Source organism: Manis javanica, chromosome 7 (genome assembly GCF_040802235.1).
Source record: "Manis javanica isolate MJ-LG chromosome 7, MJ_LKY, whole genome shotgun sequence".
NCBI classification, from domain to species: Eukaryota; Metazoa; Chordata; class Mammalia; order Pholidota; family Manidae; genus Manis; species Manis javanica.
In genome coordinates this window covers 31,986,487-32,003,416 of record NC_133162.1, presented here as the reverse complement: position 1 = coordinate 32,003,416, position 16,930 = coordinate 31,986,487, and the positions used below count along the sequence as shown (strand labels likewise).

The following is a 16,930-nucleotide window of genomic DNA, read 5'->3' as shown; positions in this document are numbered from 1 at the left end:
ATGTGTAACCTAAACCCAAGTAAACTTGGCTTGATGAATAATAACACTTGTTATCTTCCATACCCCATAGGGTTTTGATTCCTCGCAGAGGGGGAGGCAGCACCTTCAGTACTGGTTGGTCCAGCAGTCTGTGTTGTCAGGAGTTGGTGGCCAGGAGGGGTTTCAGAATGAAAAGCCCTCTTCCTAGAGCTGACATGAACCAGTAAGGACTGCAAGACTGCAGAGTGGGGCACGGGTGAGGCTCTGGCTGCCTCCTGGCCATCTTTTGGGAGTCTCTTTGCTTTGGAAGAAAGAATGCTGGTAGTACAAGATCTCTGTAGCAATGGGCTAAGGCTGAGGTTGCAACGAAGGGGAAATGGCCTGGCTGGATAACTGAGCTTTACCTTTTTTCTGGACCAAAACCCATGTCCACCCCATGCCTTAAGAAGGGCAGCTCCCATCTGGGATGTAAGACTTTCCTGTTTACCCTCATGAACTTCTGCCCAAACTGGCATATTCACTGCTCCCCAGGCTGTGTTCCATGCCCCCTCTGGATTCTTGCTTGCACTAGCCCCTTGCCTGAATGCTCCATCCACTCGTTCCTCCTATGACTCACCCTTCTCAGGGCCCAGATCCAGGCCAGCCTCCGCTGCAGAGTCTTCCCCAAGGGCCCCAGCCTTCTTGGGTCACTTTCTATTTTTGACTCCAGGGGTACTTGTTGTTTGGTTGGGAGCTGATTGTGGTATTTGCCATACAGTTTAAGGCAGGACTTTATTGCCTTTTCAGGCAAGCTATGCCAGAATTCCCCCTTCAGAGAGCAGGTCAGGCCGGGTGACTTGCCAGACCATGTACGGGTCTAGATGAGAGGTAGACTTTGGAGCCAGCCTGGGAACATGTTCTACACGACACAATTCTTGTGCTCGTAAAACATCCTCAGAGGATAAGAAGCATGTAAGCGAGTGCTTATTTCTTTGGGATGGCCCCCATGGGACAAGAAATCCTTCAACTGCAGACTGTCAGGCACCAGGGACCCTAAGAACAGGAGCTAGGAGGAGGGAGGGAGGTGAGGGGTGAGAGCTGCCAAGGGGACACCGGGCGTGAGGCCACGGGCCTGGCGGGCCTGTCACCGAAGCGGACTACAGACGCCAGTGGGGCTCTGGCCGTCCGAGCAGATGCTGTGGGCACTGGCTGGCACTCACTGACTCCAGACCATCGCCACGCTTCTGGTCCTTAAGCTCCGGGGGCCCCCTCCTGTCTCAGGCTGGGTCCTCTGGGGACCTGCCTGTGCCGCCCCCGACACTGCTGCAGCAGGCGGCCTCTCTGCCCGGCCAACTTCCAGAGAAAGCGGGCTGTGGGGGCCACCAAGGAGGCCAGAGAAGACGGGGGCAAACGGCAGATGAGGGAGAAGATGGTATCAAGCACACAGGCTTTTCCTAAGAACTTTATTTCTCAAAAAGGGGTAAGAATACAAAGTATTAAAATATTCCTCTAGTTTTTGTTTTGGAGGGAAAGGACAGGCTGACAAAATAATCCATATACAACTTCCGAGCATAACTGCTGTAGCTACTGCGTCCTGGAACGTGCACCTCCTGTGTGCATCTACAGGGCCCAGCGGCACTGTGGGCACGCCAGCTCTCCTGAGTCCGCAGAGGCTGTGAGCACCTGGATGCTTATTTATGCGAACTCCACACACACACACACACACACATATACACACACAAAAGGTCAATCCTCTCAGGGGGAACGATTCCATTTGGCGACTGTTTCTGATGAGAATCCTGAAAAGAGCTGCCCCTCTTCTAAATTCCAAACCTTTCCTTTTCAGAGATGACTATGAGTGAGAAGAAATGAAATGTGGAAAGACCTATGCGATGGCTGTAGTACCATCCAAATGCCAGGGAGACAACCTCACTGAGGTGATAAAAAGGTGAAAAGCAGTCATGATTTTTCCATTGCTGTTTATGTGGAGAAGCTGCATCTTTCTGTTTCTATCAGTGGAGGGAACTGGACTGGGAAGCAAAGTCCCTATCGGTAGCAATTAAGCAAAGTTCCTATCCATTACAATGATTTTCTAACTTAAAAAAAAAAGAAAAGAAAAAGAAAAGAGAAAGGGTGAGCTGGAATACACACATTGGCCAGGCTGATGTTGCCAACAGCCCAGAGCAGCATGTAGGTGCACTTCCCCAACAGGCAGAACCTGCCAGAAAGTGGGAGACAAGACCTGGCTCATCTCCTGAGATGCTTAAGACAAGTTAACTGAAGACCTCTCAGAATATTCCCGGCTCTTCTCTGAGTGCTTTCAGTTGGTGGTTCTCTGAGGAACAGGGAGGTTCTCGTGAAGGTACTTTAAACTTCCGTGCTCTGAGAAATCTGAGACCACGTGGTCCTGCCCACGCAGCAGCCACTTGGTAGTGAGGAGGCCCTCAAGTCCTACTGGTCCCCGGGCGTGAATGCGCGATGTACTGATTCCCACTTCAGCTCCTGAGGAAAAGCATGGATGAGTATGTGGCTCTTCCCAGCCCCTGCTTCCTGTCCGCCAGTGGAACCCACTTCTCCCCATTCTCCTCCCTCAGCACCGCCTTTCCTTGCCCACTTCTGACCCACCCTCCCCAGGCCAGCTCCGTTCCCCTGGCCCTGCAGATGCACTCTCCAGCTGCTATAAATCGCGACGAGCCCAGTTCTTCTAGTGAAACAGTATGTGGGCCTCTCTTTGGTACTTTATCTCCAGTGCACTTTGACAACATCGGAAGTGCTGTCTCTGACATCTGTTCAGTGTCTGGACTGTATACCATAATTTGACATTTGGGCATTTTTGAGATGTACAACAATTTACAAGGTTTTATCTCTCCAAGCATTCTTTAAGTCTGGACAGTACAGAACAGTCTCAGTATCCCCTGGAATTCTTAGCACGGAGGCACTCATGAGACAGTTACTGAATACATGAATGGGTCCTGTTCATTTCCCTTCCCTCTTGCTCCAGCCTCAGAACTGGTGTTCTCTGGGGTCTGGCTCACTGTTCTACCATTCAGTGGAAGCAGGCTTCCCTTGTTCATCACAAATTTACTGAGCATATACTAGTACCAAGCACTGTGCCGGGCCCTGGGATAAAGAGGTGCATAACGGAATGCAAGGCCCTGTTTTCATGGAGCTTATATTCTTACAGGCAAGGCAGCCAAAGAAGAGTTGAGCCCAGAATTCCATGTGGTGATGGAGTGCAGAGAAGGGTGCTGTGGCAGAGACCAGTGGGGGCGGTGCCACTGGGAGAGCCTCCCTGAGGAGGTGCTTTCCTGCTGCACTGTGAGCAACGAAAGGGAACCAGCTGGGGAGGACGGGTGGGGAGGTGCTGCAAGCAGACAGAAGAGCATGCACAGAGGCCCAGCAGGGACGGCCTGGGGATGGCTGGCCAGGAGAGTGTGGCCAGCGGGTTCAGAGTCTGCTTTGATGTGTAGACACCACGTGACTTTGGGCACGTTGCCTAACCATCTCTCCTCCTTCAGTTTTTTCACTTGGAAAGTAAGGACAAGAATAGAATCCACTATGTAGAACTAAGTATAATAGTGCATGTGATGCACTTGGTACAGTGCTGGGAATATAATAAATACTCAGAAAATATCATCTGTCACTATTATTAATGCATTCCGCAGGAACTAAACTCGACAAGAGTTTGAGCTTGTGCTCTGAGAGGGCGACGGAAAGACAGTGGAGTGGGTTTTCGCTTGGACGTGCACTGGGAAGCTGGGCACCTCGGCTCTTAAGACTGTGCTGCTACTCCTCCTCCAAGAGCATGGGAGACAAAGACAGTGCAAGTGATGTGATAACCAAATCAAAGCCCAACATAGCAGAAACAGGAACTAAAAATAAGAGAGTCTAATGACTAAGAATAACTGAGTAAAATTCCCTTTAATAATCTTTAACAATTCAGTGAGAACTATTTCTCTAGGTACATTATCTAATCAAAAGTTCAGAGGAATTTTCAGTGGTTGAAATAATTCTCAGATGTGTCATAAATGCCTTCTTGGAGCTCTGCATAATGTAACCCCTGAAAACCAGAGACTGTCTGAAAATTCCCTATACCACAGGCAGATGGAGATTATATTACTACTGATAAAAGGGGAGAAGGGTGTTTTTCTGAAGCTTTTTATTTCAAAGTCTGCTTTAGAAGGAAGCTTTGCACATCTGGGCTTACCTGTTTGTTTTTGATGCTGATACTTAAGCCCAACGTAGGTACTAACCCCTTTTTTTGTCCTGTCTTCATGGGGAATTTGTAGCTCTGAGGCAACATGTCTGTGTCTCTCTGCAGAAATAAGTCTGCAATGGCAGTGCTCTTGAGGGACCTTGGCACGTACACCTGTCACAGCCTGAGCGTGAAGATGCGCTGTGGTCTACCCGTGCTGTGCCGGGCATTACCTAGGCTTTGGATTTGCACAAGACTAGGTCTGAATGCCAGCTGCATGACTTCAGGTAAGGCACTTCTTTGACACTCAGTTTCCTGATCTATGGAAAAGAGAATACAAGCACCTACCTTCTTAACATGTGAACTACCTAGAGCTCAGGACTGCTACCTGCTCACAGTAGTTATTCTTCTTCTCTCATGAGCCCACCCTCACACCCAGCATTAAAGGAAGAGAGGTGTCTCCTCCCCCCATGTTCCACAAGCGATCCTTTCTCTCCTGATCACAGTCTTTCTTACCCAGTCCAAAGCGGTAGCCATCAGAGAAGCGAGTGCTGGCGTTCCAGAACACACAGGCACTATCTACGTGCTGGAGGAAGAACTCTGCTGTTTTCTCTGCAGCGTAAGTAAGAGAAGAAACAGTTAGGGGGACTCACGCAGAACATCCCTGCTCCCAGCCACTCACTGATGACTGACGGGGGCAGGGCCCAAACGCAGAGCTTTCCCAGGTAGTAAATATGCACACTTCTGAAAAACCTAAAAGGAAAAAGGCAAAGCAGCACATCAGGCCCTGTGGTGGAAAGAGTAGCTGCCTGGGGAGACTGGGCTTGGGATCCCCAGATCTTTCCCTGCAGACATACCCTCGGTGCTGCACTGACCTGTCCACACTGCCTGTTTACAGGCCCTGGAGCCAGGATGCCTCAGTGAAACGGGGACTAGTAATACTACCTCACTCCACTGGCCGTGGAGAGGACAAAATGAACTGACATCCATAGAGCAGTCATCCCAGAGCCTGGAAAGAGCTCAGTGAATATTAGCTGTTACTACTGGTGGTGGTGTGATTCCTCAATAAATGACCATCAAGTTCCTGGGGGGGGGGGGGCACACTGGCTTCTTTTGCCCCTGGGTTTCCATGCCTGACACCCAGGCGTGTCTCTCAGTACACATCTGTGGAGTGAATGACTGCGGAGTAGATCTGCCCTTATCTACTTGGTGCTGTACTTCACCTCCTGGGCCTAGGTTTCCTTGGCTGTCAAATAGGTTTATTTCAATAACCTGACAGATTGTTGGATTAAACAATAGCAACTCTGACACAGAGCGCGTCCTCTTTAGAGTGGAGCTAATCATCTCTTCCCTGCCTCCTCCCACGGGGTCACTGTGACAATATCATGAGGTGACAGGCGGGAAAGCACTCAGCAGACCGGCACCAGGCATTACCAGGAGTCTATTCAGGTTAGGTCTCCCCGCAGGCCACCTAGAGCTGATAGGGGCTGGACCACCTTGGCAGTCAAGGCAGAAAAAGCGGACACCATATGCCCGAAGCATCTGTACACTGACCGTTCTCAGTGACGATGACATCTGTGTGGGAGCTGCCGTACTTGTGGATGTGCTCGATGGCCTCCTGGACGCTGTCCACCACTTCGATGCACAATTCCAGGTCCCCATACTCAGTTCGCAGGGACTTTACTTCGGAAGGGCTGAAGGTCAGATAGGAGGCGAACTTGGGACCTGCGTGAATTTTCACCTGGACAGAGGAAGTCCGGGGCAACAATATAAACACAGCAGAAATACGCAAGCTCACACTTCCTCCTCCAGGATCACGAGCAAGATGAGCCGCGAGATGACGAGCCCGTGGCTGCTGTGGCCCGCACAGCTCAACTAGTCCCTGCCTCCTCTGGAAGGGAGCCTCCCACCCCGCGGGTGCTCAGCTTTTGAAAATGCTGACTGGCCACTTGCCAGCAGTGGGCCCTCAGTAATACTGAAGCAGGGATTTACACAGGGAGCCTTTGAATGTTAAGAACATGCAAGGCATTTAACAGGCTAGTGACATAAGCCCTTGACTGCTGGCATCTTATTAAAAGGAACACTTGACTGTAAAACTCAATTCCTGCATATGAGACCTAGACACTGACTCATATGGGAAGAGGGAGGTGTCACGCATGCACCTCTGCTCCTCACCTAGGAGAAGCCCTAGGTGCACTGTAGTGGGAAACAGTACTTGGCTGGTAACCCCTTCAAGCTAGGGCTTCTGGTCAGACCTCAGACTCTGTCAGTGTCGTCCCATCTCTAGGTCCAGCTCAGCTCCAGACTCTGGGCTAATCCTGCTCCTGGCTGGAGGAATTTAAGGATCCTGAGGCTGTCACTGAGGGCCCCAGACACAAGCTTGGTCCCCTGCAGGCCTTGTTCTCTGAGGCAGCTGTCCCCAGGGCAGCATTCACACCCTGGCTCTTTGGGACTAAGCTCTTATCTTTGCCCAAGTTATAACAAGTGTTCCTGGGGCCCTGTGTGGCTTCTTACCTGGGATCCCACTTCCTCGAGACCTGGGGACACACCACGTTCCTCAAGGGCCAGAATCCCACCCCTGAGCCCAGCTCTGTGAAAGTCACTCTGCTGGCTGCTCCCTACAGCACAAAGGCGCTGCCTGAAGTACACAAGGACTCATTTTGATTTGAGGAACTTCAAGGTGATCCTCCTGATGACCGAGGACGTTGTGGGTTGTCTGAATCAGAACTGGGAGTTTTATCCCTGGCTAAGACAGCTTTCCTCCTGTCCAGTCCATCTAGTGTGCTGTTTGGTGTATACAGGTGCCCAGTCAACAGGCCTTTAGTGTAAAGTAAGGCCCCAAACATGAATGATCGTGTTAGTTTGTGGGTGCATTTTCACTTTCAAATATATATAATCCCTTCAGGCTCTCCCCGGGAGCACGTCATTTGTAAGCTGACTGGAGCCTTCCTTTCCCACAAGAAGCGTGGAGGCGAAGGGGCGCATGCTCAGGATAAAGCGCCCAAGGCCAGCAGTCACTTTCTGTCCTGCTGTGTACGCTGCTGGGCTAGCTTATATAATTCTGAAAGGGTACCGTGCCATCAAATATTAAAGCTTAAAATGCATCCTGACAGCAAATTTAAGACTGTCCATTTTTGCCTAAAGAGCATCTGTTTTCCTGCAGTGAGGAATTTAGGATAAAGCCTACATTCACATTTGAAACCTACTGGTACTGGTTGTTGATAACCTTAGTGACAAGGTAAAAAAACAATCCAAGGAGGACACTGTACAAACTGCTGACTCCTAAAAATCAATGTATTAAGTACATTAATACTTATAATCAGACATTTGTGGAGGGGCAGATGCCTATGCATTTTTGGTTTGGAAAGATTTCTGCACAATCTTTTCAAATCATACCCAAATAAGAATGTGTTCTTAGAAAAACAACTTTAAACTATAACACCTGAATAAAAGGGTTCCAGAAATAGTCCATTCAGTGAGCTGCCATGTGATCCATATTATCTTTGGCCCCTCTTAGCACTTAGCACATTCCACTTTGCCATGGGGCTACCTGTGTACGGGTTTCTTCCATGTGCCAGACTGTCAGAAGGCAGGGGCACGGCCATCTCATCTCTGTGTACTTAGCACAGCACTTTGTACATAGCAGATGCTCAAAAATATTACTTCTTAAATTGCTGTAAATGGCATGGCAGCTGCTCCTGGTCTAACCCCACAGGCTTCTAAGTCTCCAAATGGAAGACAGAAAGTGATAGACAAATCCTGTGGACTTGTTTTACCTGCTCTACTCTCAGCATATCAATGATCTGGTCAAATAATGGTGTTCTCAGCAGATCTCGGTGGATTAACAGGGTCTCCAAAGCATTACAGGCAGCTGGGTATTCACATTTAGAGTCTCTCACTGAAAGAAAGAGGACAAAGCATTTTGTCACACAGAATCTGACAAATATTTTGCCTGAATAAAGCAGGGGACCCTATCCAGCTCACCTAGTCTGGTGACTTTATCGACACTGGCCTCTGAGTCCACGTACATGTGGCAGATGCCTTCACTGTGCCCCATCACTGGAATCCCCTTTGCAGCTTTCTGGATGTTTCTGACCAACTGTGAAGAACCACGTGGAATGATCAGATCTATCATTTTGTCGAGGCGGCAAAGATCTTCCACCTCCTCTCTGGTATTCACCTGAAGAGGCAGAGAATAAAAGGATAAAGATGACATCTTCCGACCACACAGAATATCAAAGCAGCAGCATCTCTTTTACAGATAATGCCTGCTCCTCCTGAGAACTCAATCAGGCACTGGGAAAACTTACTCCAAAAACAAGACGAAGTTCCTGATCATGGGAATCCAAAGGACATCCAGCAAGTGCTGAGCAAGCACTACACAGCATGTAGGGCACATCCCTGCCCTCAAAGCGCTCACAGTGTAATGGAGAAGACAGGGCTAGCACACAACTTGCCATAACTCAGGGCAGATAATTTTCAAAATGCCAGAAGAGGGGCCAAGTGCTACCCCTGCAGGCTGGAGCTGGTACAGATGATACCAGGCCATGAGGACGACAGAAGGAAGCAGCTGTTCTGCGGTTTCCAAATCACAGCTTTAACGACTTGATGGGCCTTGTGAAGGAGTCACAGTTCTCCCCAGTTCTGCGGCTGACAACTCTACCCTGGGATGCTGCTGGACAGACTAAAGTGCTTGTGTTGGATGCAGTGATTATGGGCCTTTTTCTCTCTCCTCTTGATTTTTAATTTCCCCCCCAGATGGTCATGTTACTTACAACAGAAATACAAATGTACATGTGCAAGGATGTTTCAAGCAACTTGATTCTGCATAGTCAGAAGAAATAAATTCTGGGAACAGCCCAAATGTTCATCAACAGAAGAAAGGATAAACTGCAGGACACATATGTAAGGGGAACACTGCATGGCAACAGAAGGAGAAAACCGCTTGGATGCAGCAATGTCGGTGGGTCTCACGGACAGAATGATGAACAACAGATACAACATAGAAGAGTGTCCTGTGTAGGATTCCACTTCCATTAAGTTCAAGAATAAGCAAAGAAACTGAACATGTAGGAAGTAAACAGAAGTGGCTGCCTGGGGGTGGGGGTGGGGGCAGGGCAACCTGACTACAGGGGCAGAGGAGCCTCCTGGGGGTGGGAAGGCCCTGGCCTCACTGGCTGGTGGTCATGCGTGCATGTTCTATACACGTGGACAAAAGCTGGGTGGTTCACGTGAGCCTTGCATGCTTTACTGCGTGTGTTATACACCAATAGCAAGAAGGGCTGGGAGGAAACCTGTCCAGTTAAGCTACGATGCACTACAGCTGGCATTTGGGTTCCTAAAACCTGTGCTTTTCCCATCCACTATGCTGCCATAAGAAAAGGCCTGATTCTTGTCAGTGAGCACCAGACACTATCCCTGCAGCCAACAGGATCCAGGAACGTGGGGCAAGCAGGCCTCAAGGGTGAGAGGAGGATGTGGAGCTAACCCAGGCCCACACCTAAATCTACCACAGATGGTGTGATTTTAGGTGAGTTAGTTACCTGTGAGCCTGTATTTCCCATCTATGAAATACATCCAACAGTAAATGGAATTTCCTCATAGGGTTGCTGTGAGGATTACATGGGATCAGGATGGAAAGCACTTTGCCCCGAGGAGGCCCACAGTAACTTGTAGCTAATCCTACTTAGTTCAGAAACTCCATTTGACAGTTAAGGAGAGTGAAACAATGGAAAAATAATGGCCATAATAATAGTGGTGAAAATAGCATGCTCATACATACATATCTCATCTGACTTGCCCTAAATCACTCTGCCAATGTGCCGAACCCAGGCCTTACATCTAGCTTTGGTATTTGCTGCCCTGTGACCCAGAGGAAAAACAGCTAACAGGCATTCTTGTAAATCAATAGTGCCACAACACAGTTGTAGGATAGTGGCCTTTACCCCTGAAGACCCATCTCATTTGCACTGTCCAAAGTTAGCACTCACACAGGACCTGCCGCCGCTCCAGTCAAGGCTCCCTGTAGAAGTGACTTGGGTTTCATGGCCTAAGCTTTGCTTCAGACAGCTAAAGAGCTTACCCGGCCCGTTGGGTCCTGACCTGGCTTATTGCCAGGAACTTACCAGTTGTACAGCTTCCTTGACTCCATGGATGGAGAGTGCCTCCTGGGTCAGGAGGTGAAGGATCCGGTTGCTCTGAGAGGCTTCCTTCCCTCCTTTGAGTAACAAGCCATTACCAGTTGCAATGGCCAAGGCCGCCACCTGCAGATCCAAGGGGGGAGTGGTGGGCCAAAGAGACAGCGTGATGAACTGACAGCACGTTACCATCACCGAGCACAGTGTGAAGCACTTTATAGGGCCTGACCTGTTTAATCCTTACAACATTCCAGTGAATTAAATTCCTGTTTTATCCTCCACTTTACAGAGAAGGACATTGAAGACCAGAGAAGTTACCAAAGTCACACAGCCTGTAAGTGGGAGGGCTGAGAACCAAACCACGGAATCTTAGGAACTTAACCAAAAGCTTCCTTAGCACCATTAACAAAGTTACCGGAGTTAGGTGGTCAGGGTCACATGCCCCCCTCACCCCCACCTTGAACCTTGGCCACGGTGGAGATCAGGGTTCTCAGCTACCTTCTCACGCAGGAGCTCGCTCCACCTGACTCAGGCTGAGGCTGGGCGGCATCTCTGGCCACATCCTACTCTGGCCCTGTAATTGTTCCAAGAGCTCCAAATGCCTGTCCTAAGAACCTGGGGAAGATCAGAGCTCCTGCCAGCCTCTGGACAGCTGCGGCAGAGGCTGCTCCGAAGGGTACAAGCCTGTTTGGGGAAGAAAAGTAGGTCATCCAGGAGGAGGGTTAATCACCCTCTTAGGGCAAAGAGCTAATGACACTGACCTGGTCATCCAAGGCCTCGAGTTAACCTTCTGAATGCTCTTGGGATGAATGAGAACTTTCCCATTTGTATAATGTAGTGGAAGAAACACTATTAAATAATCTTGCCTAAACTAGTCTACAGACTAGTGGTTCTTAATTGATTGTTTACTTTTATTGCTCATGGACTCCTTATAAAAGTTATGTACACTTTCTCCAGATAAACGCACAAACACACAAAATTCTGGAGACAACTTCCAGGAGTCATGGATTCTGTGATGCCATTCAGGGTTAAAACCTCAAGTGAGGAGCTTAGCTGCAGCTGGCTAAAGAAGAAATCTTCCTTCTTGTGAAGTATCAGCTTGTTACTAGCAGAGAAACTGCACAGACCCACTCCTACTAGCAGATAAAGAGTTTTCATTGGGGCATTTCTGTGAACAGGTATGCAGCCAGAAGGGGGCGGTGTGCCAGCACGGGCTGGGGCTGAGGCTAGCCCTCAATGGCATGGGTATTCCATGGTGAATGAGCTGGTTTTAAGCAGTGTCAGGGGAGTATCCTCCACAAAGTGCTCTGAACCACCATGCTCACCTATGCACTATAGTAAAGAGGTGTTGGGTTTTTGTTTTTAGATAGAATTTCTCTTTGAGACTTTGGGCTAGAGCAAAGTAACAGCTGGTATTATACTACTGGACAGTCCAGGGGGAAAGAGTCCTAGATATGTGGGAGTGTTTGGGGCAGCAAGGGAGGCCACCTTCTAAGGTCACCTTGTATATCAGGGCATGGCTGCTTGGTGAGACCTTTTAACACATAGTTTCTCAACATCAGCCCATGATATGTCAAATTCCTTAAAGAGGGTTGCATTCTTGTTTCCACAACTACTGAAAGTTCCTTTTCCTGAGAGATGTACCCACAGGAGGCCATCTGTGATGCTGATAATAAAGGGCCTTTTTGACATGGACAAAACCATCTATTATGAATGACCCTGCAGGACTGGCAGGGACTCTGCAGTCAGGCAAAAAGTGCCCCAGTGAGTGAAGATACATGGAAATGCATTCCTGTGTCATGGCACGAGAGATTTATCTGGGCTCAAGGCCCAGCTCTGCCCTTACAAGTGTGATAGGAATATTACTAACTTCTGTAAGCCTCAGTTTCTTCAACTGTAAACTGGATATATGAATACCTACGTTAGAATTACTGGAAGAATAACATGAATTACCTTAAGAACAACCTGAGAATCAAGCCTCAAACATTACCTTTGGGGAATAAAAAAAAAGGTAAGATTTTTCTCACCAAAACAAGAAAAAGAAAATCTTTGGGAGATTTATTGCAAGTCCTGAAAATATATTCTTCATCCACTTCCCTCACTCCAGTGGGCAGGCGTTAGTCACATACCTGGGGTAAACAGTCAGGGCGAGATTCAAAGATGACCAGCAGAACTCCAATTGGGACAGTCACTTGTTCTAGTTCCAAGTTTTTGGCAATTCGGGTCCGGCGCAGAACGCGCCCCACGCTGTCCTGTGAGGAGACTGCAATCTGCCGCAGACCAATGGCCAGGCTGTTCAATTTAGACGTGGAGAGGCTCAAACGTTTCAGCAGAGGAGCTGGAAGTCTCCCTGAAGAAGTGTGAGGAATGCACAATAAAGTAATAGATCTGGGCAGGCCACAGCTGTTTTACTGAACACATGGCACTGTGTTAGGAAGACACGGAATTGAAGGGGTCTGGGGAAGACAATGACATGCCATTTATACAACTTCTCTCGGGGGGCTGTTTAGCAGCGTATATCATCATCTAAAGATGATACACCAATACCCTTTGTGACAGCAATTTCAGTTCCAGAAATTTATCATTTACATGAATAAACTTGCATGTAATAAGGGTACTTGTTATAGCATTTTTTTTCACAGTAAGAAACTAAATTCTACCTAAAAATTCAGACAATGGGCTACAATGCAGTCATCATAAATAACATTATGTGCTGACATGGAAAGCTATCCAGGATATAGTTTGAAAAAGGCAAACTATAAAACAGCACTTACGGTATGACACTATTTATCAAATATTGCATATATACACATGCGCAGGGGATGTCTGGAAGGTACCAAGAATAGTGATGTGCATTATTTTAATTTTTTATAGCAAGTGAGTTATTTTTATAATCAGAAGCAGTAAAGATGTTTTCTTTTGAAATAAAAACAAATAGAATTACAGTAAGTGCATATACAGAATCATCTTTAAATTTAAATACAACAGTATACATGGTGTGATTCTCTTTCTATACACACACACACACACACACACACACACACACACACACACACACACACACACACACATTCACATACACAGATGTATATGTACTCAGGAAAGCTATTTGGAATCACATATCACAAGTCCTAAGTACAGTAACTGTTGAGAAGAGATGGTAAAAATTTTTCCCTTTTTTGTATCATCACACCCACAAAGATAAAATAATAATGTTTCTCCTTTGGAGGGCAGGAACCAACGTTATATTAAGAAAAAAATTAAATCATCATTCTATCAACCAATGATATCAATTAATTAATGTTCTTTATTTTTCTACATGTGTTAAAAAGTTTTAAACATAGTGCATGTTAAACATGTTAAAGTTTTTCACTTCACAACACATGTATGTTTTTCCAGGTTGCAAAAATTATTTTTAATTCATCCTAAGTGTTCCACTGAGTTGATGCAGCTCAGTGCACTTAACCACACCTACGTTACTAGACCCGCTGTTTCAAGTTTTCAGTGTGATAAATAATCCTGCTCTAAGAATCTTTACATGCAAAGTCATTTTCTCTTATTGAAATATTTTCTTAGAATAAATTTCCTGATATAGGTTTACCAAATCAAAAGGGATTACTATGCTTGTGTATATGCAGGACTTCATTCTCAAACCACTGTGTGTCCTTGTGAATTTCCAAAGAGATGTGACCGGGATCAGAAGTCAGTTTGTCAACTAGTTATGTGTCCTTGAATGACAACTTTAACCTCTGTGTGTCTTAATCCTTTTACTTTAAAGAATTGGGTAACATCATAGATTTCTCCCATTTCTGAAAATCTATTTTATTATTTTCTAATACTGCAAAAATTCAAAAGACGAGATGTAAACTTTAAAGGAAGTTCCAAAGCATTAGCTCAAAGAAGTTTTAAGGAATGAAAAGAATGTTGATGAGCCTGGCAAGGCATCTTTGAAGGGAATACCACTAATTTGGATGCTTAATTTAAGGCACATTTATTGAAAAGGAAATTCAAAACCCCATTAAATTAGCCTCCATTTTTTAGGGTGGGAAAGATAGAGTTAGGAAAAGGGAGCGAATCCCTGACTCTGTCTATTTAGGTGTTTGTGCATAAGTTCAGTCGTTTCACTCTAATACCCTTAGCACCTCAAGGGCATTTCTAGATGGCACCTGCTGTTGACTCTGGGCAGACTACACACTGGTTAATTTACTAGGAGATAAGCTATCTTTTATCACAGGGTGCACAAACTACTTCTGCAACTGTTTTATATGCATAGTCCATATAGGTTTGAATCCTGGATCTGTCCCAGGCCACTTGGTTTTAGGCATGTGACAATTTCTCCGTGCTTCTGTTTCTTCTTGTGTAAACAGTGATAGTAAGTAGTAGCTACATCAAAGGTACAATGTTATAAAGATAAAATGAGACCATATCTGTAAAGCCGTGAGCACAATGCCTGGCAACAGAGAAAGACCTCAATAAATGTTAGGTCATCTTAGCTGAATGTCTATCAAGTAGTGGGGTCCTCAATCTTTTTCATTTTTGTCCTGAAACTGCCATAGTAGCCATGGCTTGTGTCCTGTGTGGCATGGAAAAGCTCCTTTGGAGGATGTACTAGGCAATTTGGGAAAGGGGTGGAGGTAGTGGGTATAGTTTGAGGAAGCCCAACAAATGCTAGCCAATTACCCTCAATAAAATGATGCGTAATGTACAATTTCTTCTACAACTACCTTGTCTTTGGGCAGACTATCATATAAGAATCACCAGTAAAACAAAGACAAAAACCAAAACAAAACCCTCCATACTACTGACTCCTAATCTCCTGGTCCCTTACCCTCTGCCTCTTCCAAGTCTTTTTTGTTGGCTAAGAGGATCTCATCACGTTGGTCTGTCAACAGGTCAGCCAGCTGATAAATAATCTCTGCTCTCTAGGAAGAAAGGTAAACTGTTAAACAAGCAAGCAAATATGTTAATCCAAGAATAATGTACACCATACTTTAACTGTATTCTCTGGAGTGTGCCAGGCCTCGATCCTATATCTAAGGTCACTATTGATGGAAATCTCCTTACTTCGTATCACTCGTTCCCACCACTGCATCCCTCATTTTTCCTTCCTCTCACTACTAATTTTCACCTATTTCTTCTTACTTTTCTTCCTCTTTTACTACTTCTGATGATTAGGATTAACAAACCATAGCCCAGCATTGGGGGAAGGGCATGACAAATCACACCATTTACCCAGGAGACAGCACTGCAAAGCAGCATGATATGCACAGCTCCACGTATTTAATGTCACTAGCTGTATAGTTTTTTTCCCAAGTAAGTTTTTGTTCTAGTTTTTCTTTTTTGACAATGATTTATTTAAGGAATTCAGTCAAAGCAGAAAAACCTTGTCCTGGATGGTTAAGGAGACCCTAATCCTTACCCACCTAAATCAGGAAATGTGGTAAATCAGTATGGCAGCTACTGAAGGAGTAAAGGGAAGTGGTTTAAGAGAAACAAGCCCATCTCTTCCTTTGCTCTCCTTTCTCTGCTTGAGGTTATTTCTAATTCTCTTCTCCTTCTCCAGGAGTTCTCCCCATTAGACACCTGTACAATCACTCTCAAATCTACCCTTAACAGTACCTCCCCCGGAAAGCCAGCCCCCAGATTCCATCTGAGCTCCTTGCATTTCCATTGCTGCTTCAACTGACTCATTCACTGTGGACAGGGAAGGGCTGTGACTAGGGAGCAGGTTCTTGAGCGTCCACCTAAGGGACAGGTCAGGTGATTTGGATGGGCTGAGATAAGGAATTTCCCCACATTTCCTGCCCAGTATGTGGCAGGATTAGGGAGCCTCCCTGGTCTCATCATTTTCATAATGTTTTTGATCAAAACATTACAGCAAAGAAAAGTTGCCTTAGGCCTCAGCCTATGAAATGCAAAAGGAAAAGTAAAATTTAGAAAAAGAAAAAAGGCAGAGCAAATCCGAATCAGACTTATAACTTGGATAACTATGCTAAGGGGCCAAGGAATAAAGGGGGAGACAGCAGGCCTGATGTGCACTAAACCTCACAGCATGAGTTGCTCTGGAAATGAACTGTCAGCTGGGTTATTACCTGCTCTGGTTCCAAGGTGGCCAACATCCTTCCTCCTGCACGAGCCATTTCTCCCTGCTGCTCAACAGTAGGGCCTGCAAGAACAATGGCAAACACCAGGTCCCGGGCAGCTCTGCTCCCTCTCACTCTCCTGGCACATGCACAGGCTCATCACATGCACAGAACAGATGCCTAGGGTCTTGGTGTGCCTGTCTCACACAGAGATCACTCTGACCAATAAAATGGCAAAAGAATATACCAGATTAACTCAGGCTTATTACAGGAAACTTGTCTGTATTTCTGGGGTATACAATATAATTATGTCTTCTGGAGTTCTTTTCAATTCCACTTTGGCTTATGTTTTCTAATGTGTTTGCATTTCTGAATGTAGTATTATAAAGCAATTCTATCTTCATGAACACTGGAGAGCACATTCCCTATCTTATGCATCTTTGTACCTTTACTGTTTATTAGTACGTGGCCTCCAGCATGGGCCTAGTATATGTTTCTTGAGAAAATGGATACTCATATTCTTTAACTTAGTGATTTTAGAGAGAATAGGAGGCCTA

At 46.3% G+C, this 16,930-nt stretch overlaps 1 protein-coding gene across 7 annotated transcripts in view; it reads right to left on the bottom strand.

The window, feature by feature from the left end:
* Positions 1–1,407: 1,407 nt before the first annotated feature.
* ALDH18A1 (aldehyde dehydrogenase 18 family member A1) overlaps positions 1,408–16,930 on the bottom strand; it is a 36,873-nt gene continuing 21,350 nt past the window's right edge. For all 7 annotated transcript variants that reach the window (XM_017656831.3, XM_037015742.2, XM_017656829.3 and 4 more), the window contains 9 exons: positions 16,383–16,456; positions 15,119–15,212; positions 12,420–12,640; positions 10,279–10,416; positions 8,138–8,333; positions 7,930–8,051; positions 5,708–5,894; positions 4,670–4,765; positions 1,408–2,460 (listed from right to left, as the gene is read on the bottom strand). In XM_017656831.3, the coding sequence (XP_017512320.3) occupies positions 2,279–2,460; positions 4,670–4,765; positions 5,708–5,894; positions 7,930–8,051; positions 8,138–8,333; positions 10,279–10,416; positions 12,420–12,640; positions 15,119–15,212; positions 16,383–16,456 (1,310 nt within the window). In that variant the 3' untranslated portion in view covers positions 1,408–2,278. The remainder of the gene's footprint in view (positions 2,461–4,669; positions 4,766–5,707; positions 5,895–7,929; positions 8,052–8,137; positions 8,334–10,278; positions 10,417–12,419; positions 12,641–15,118; positions 15,213–16,382; positions 16,457–16,930) is intronic.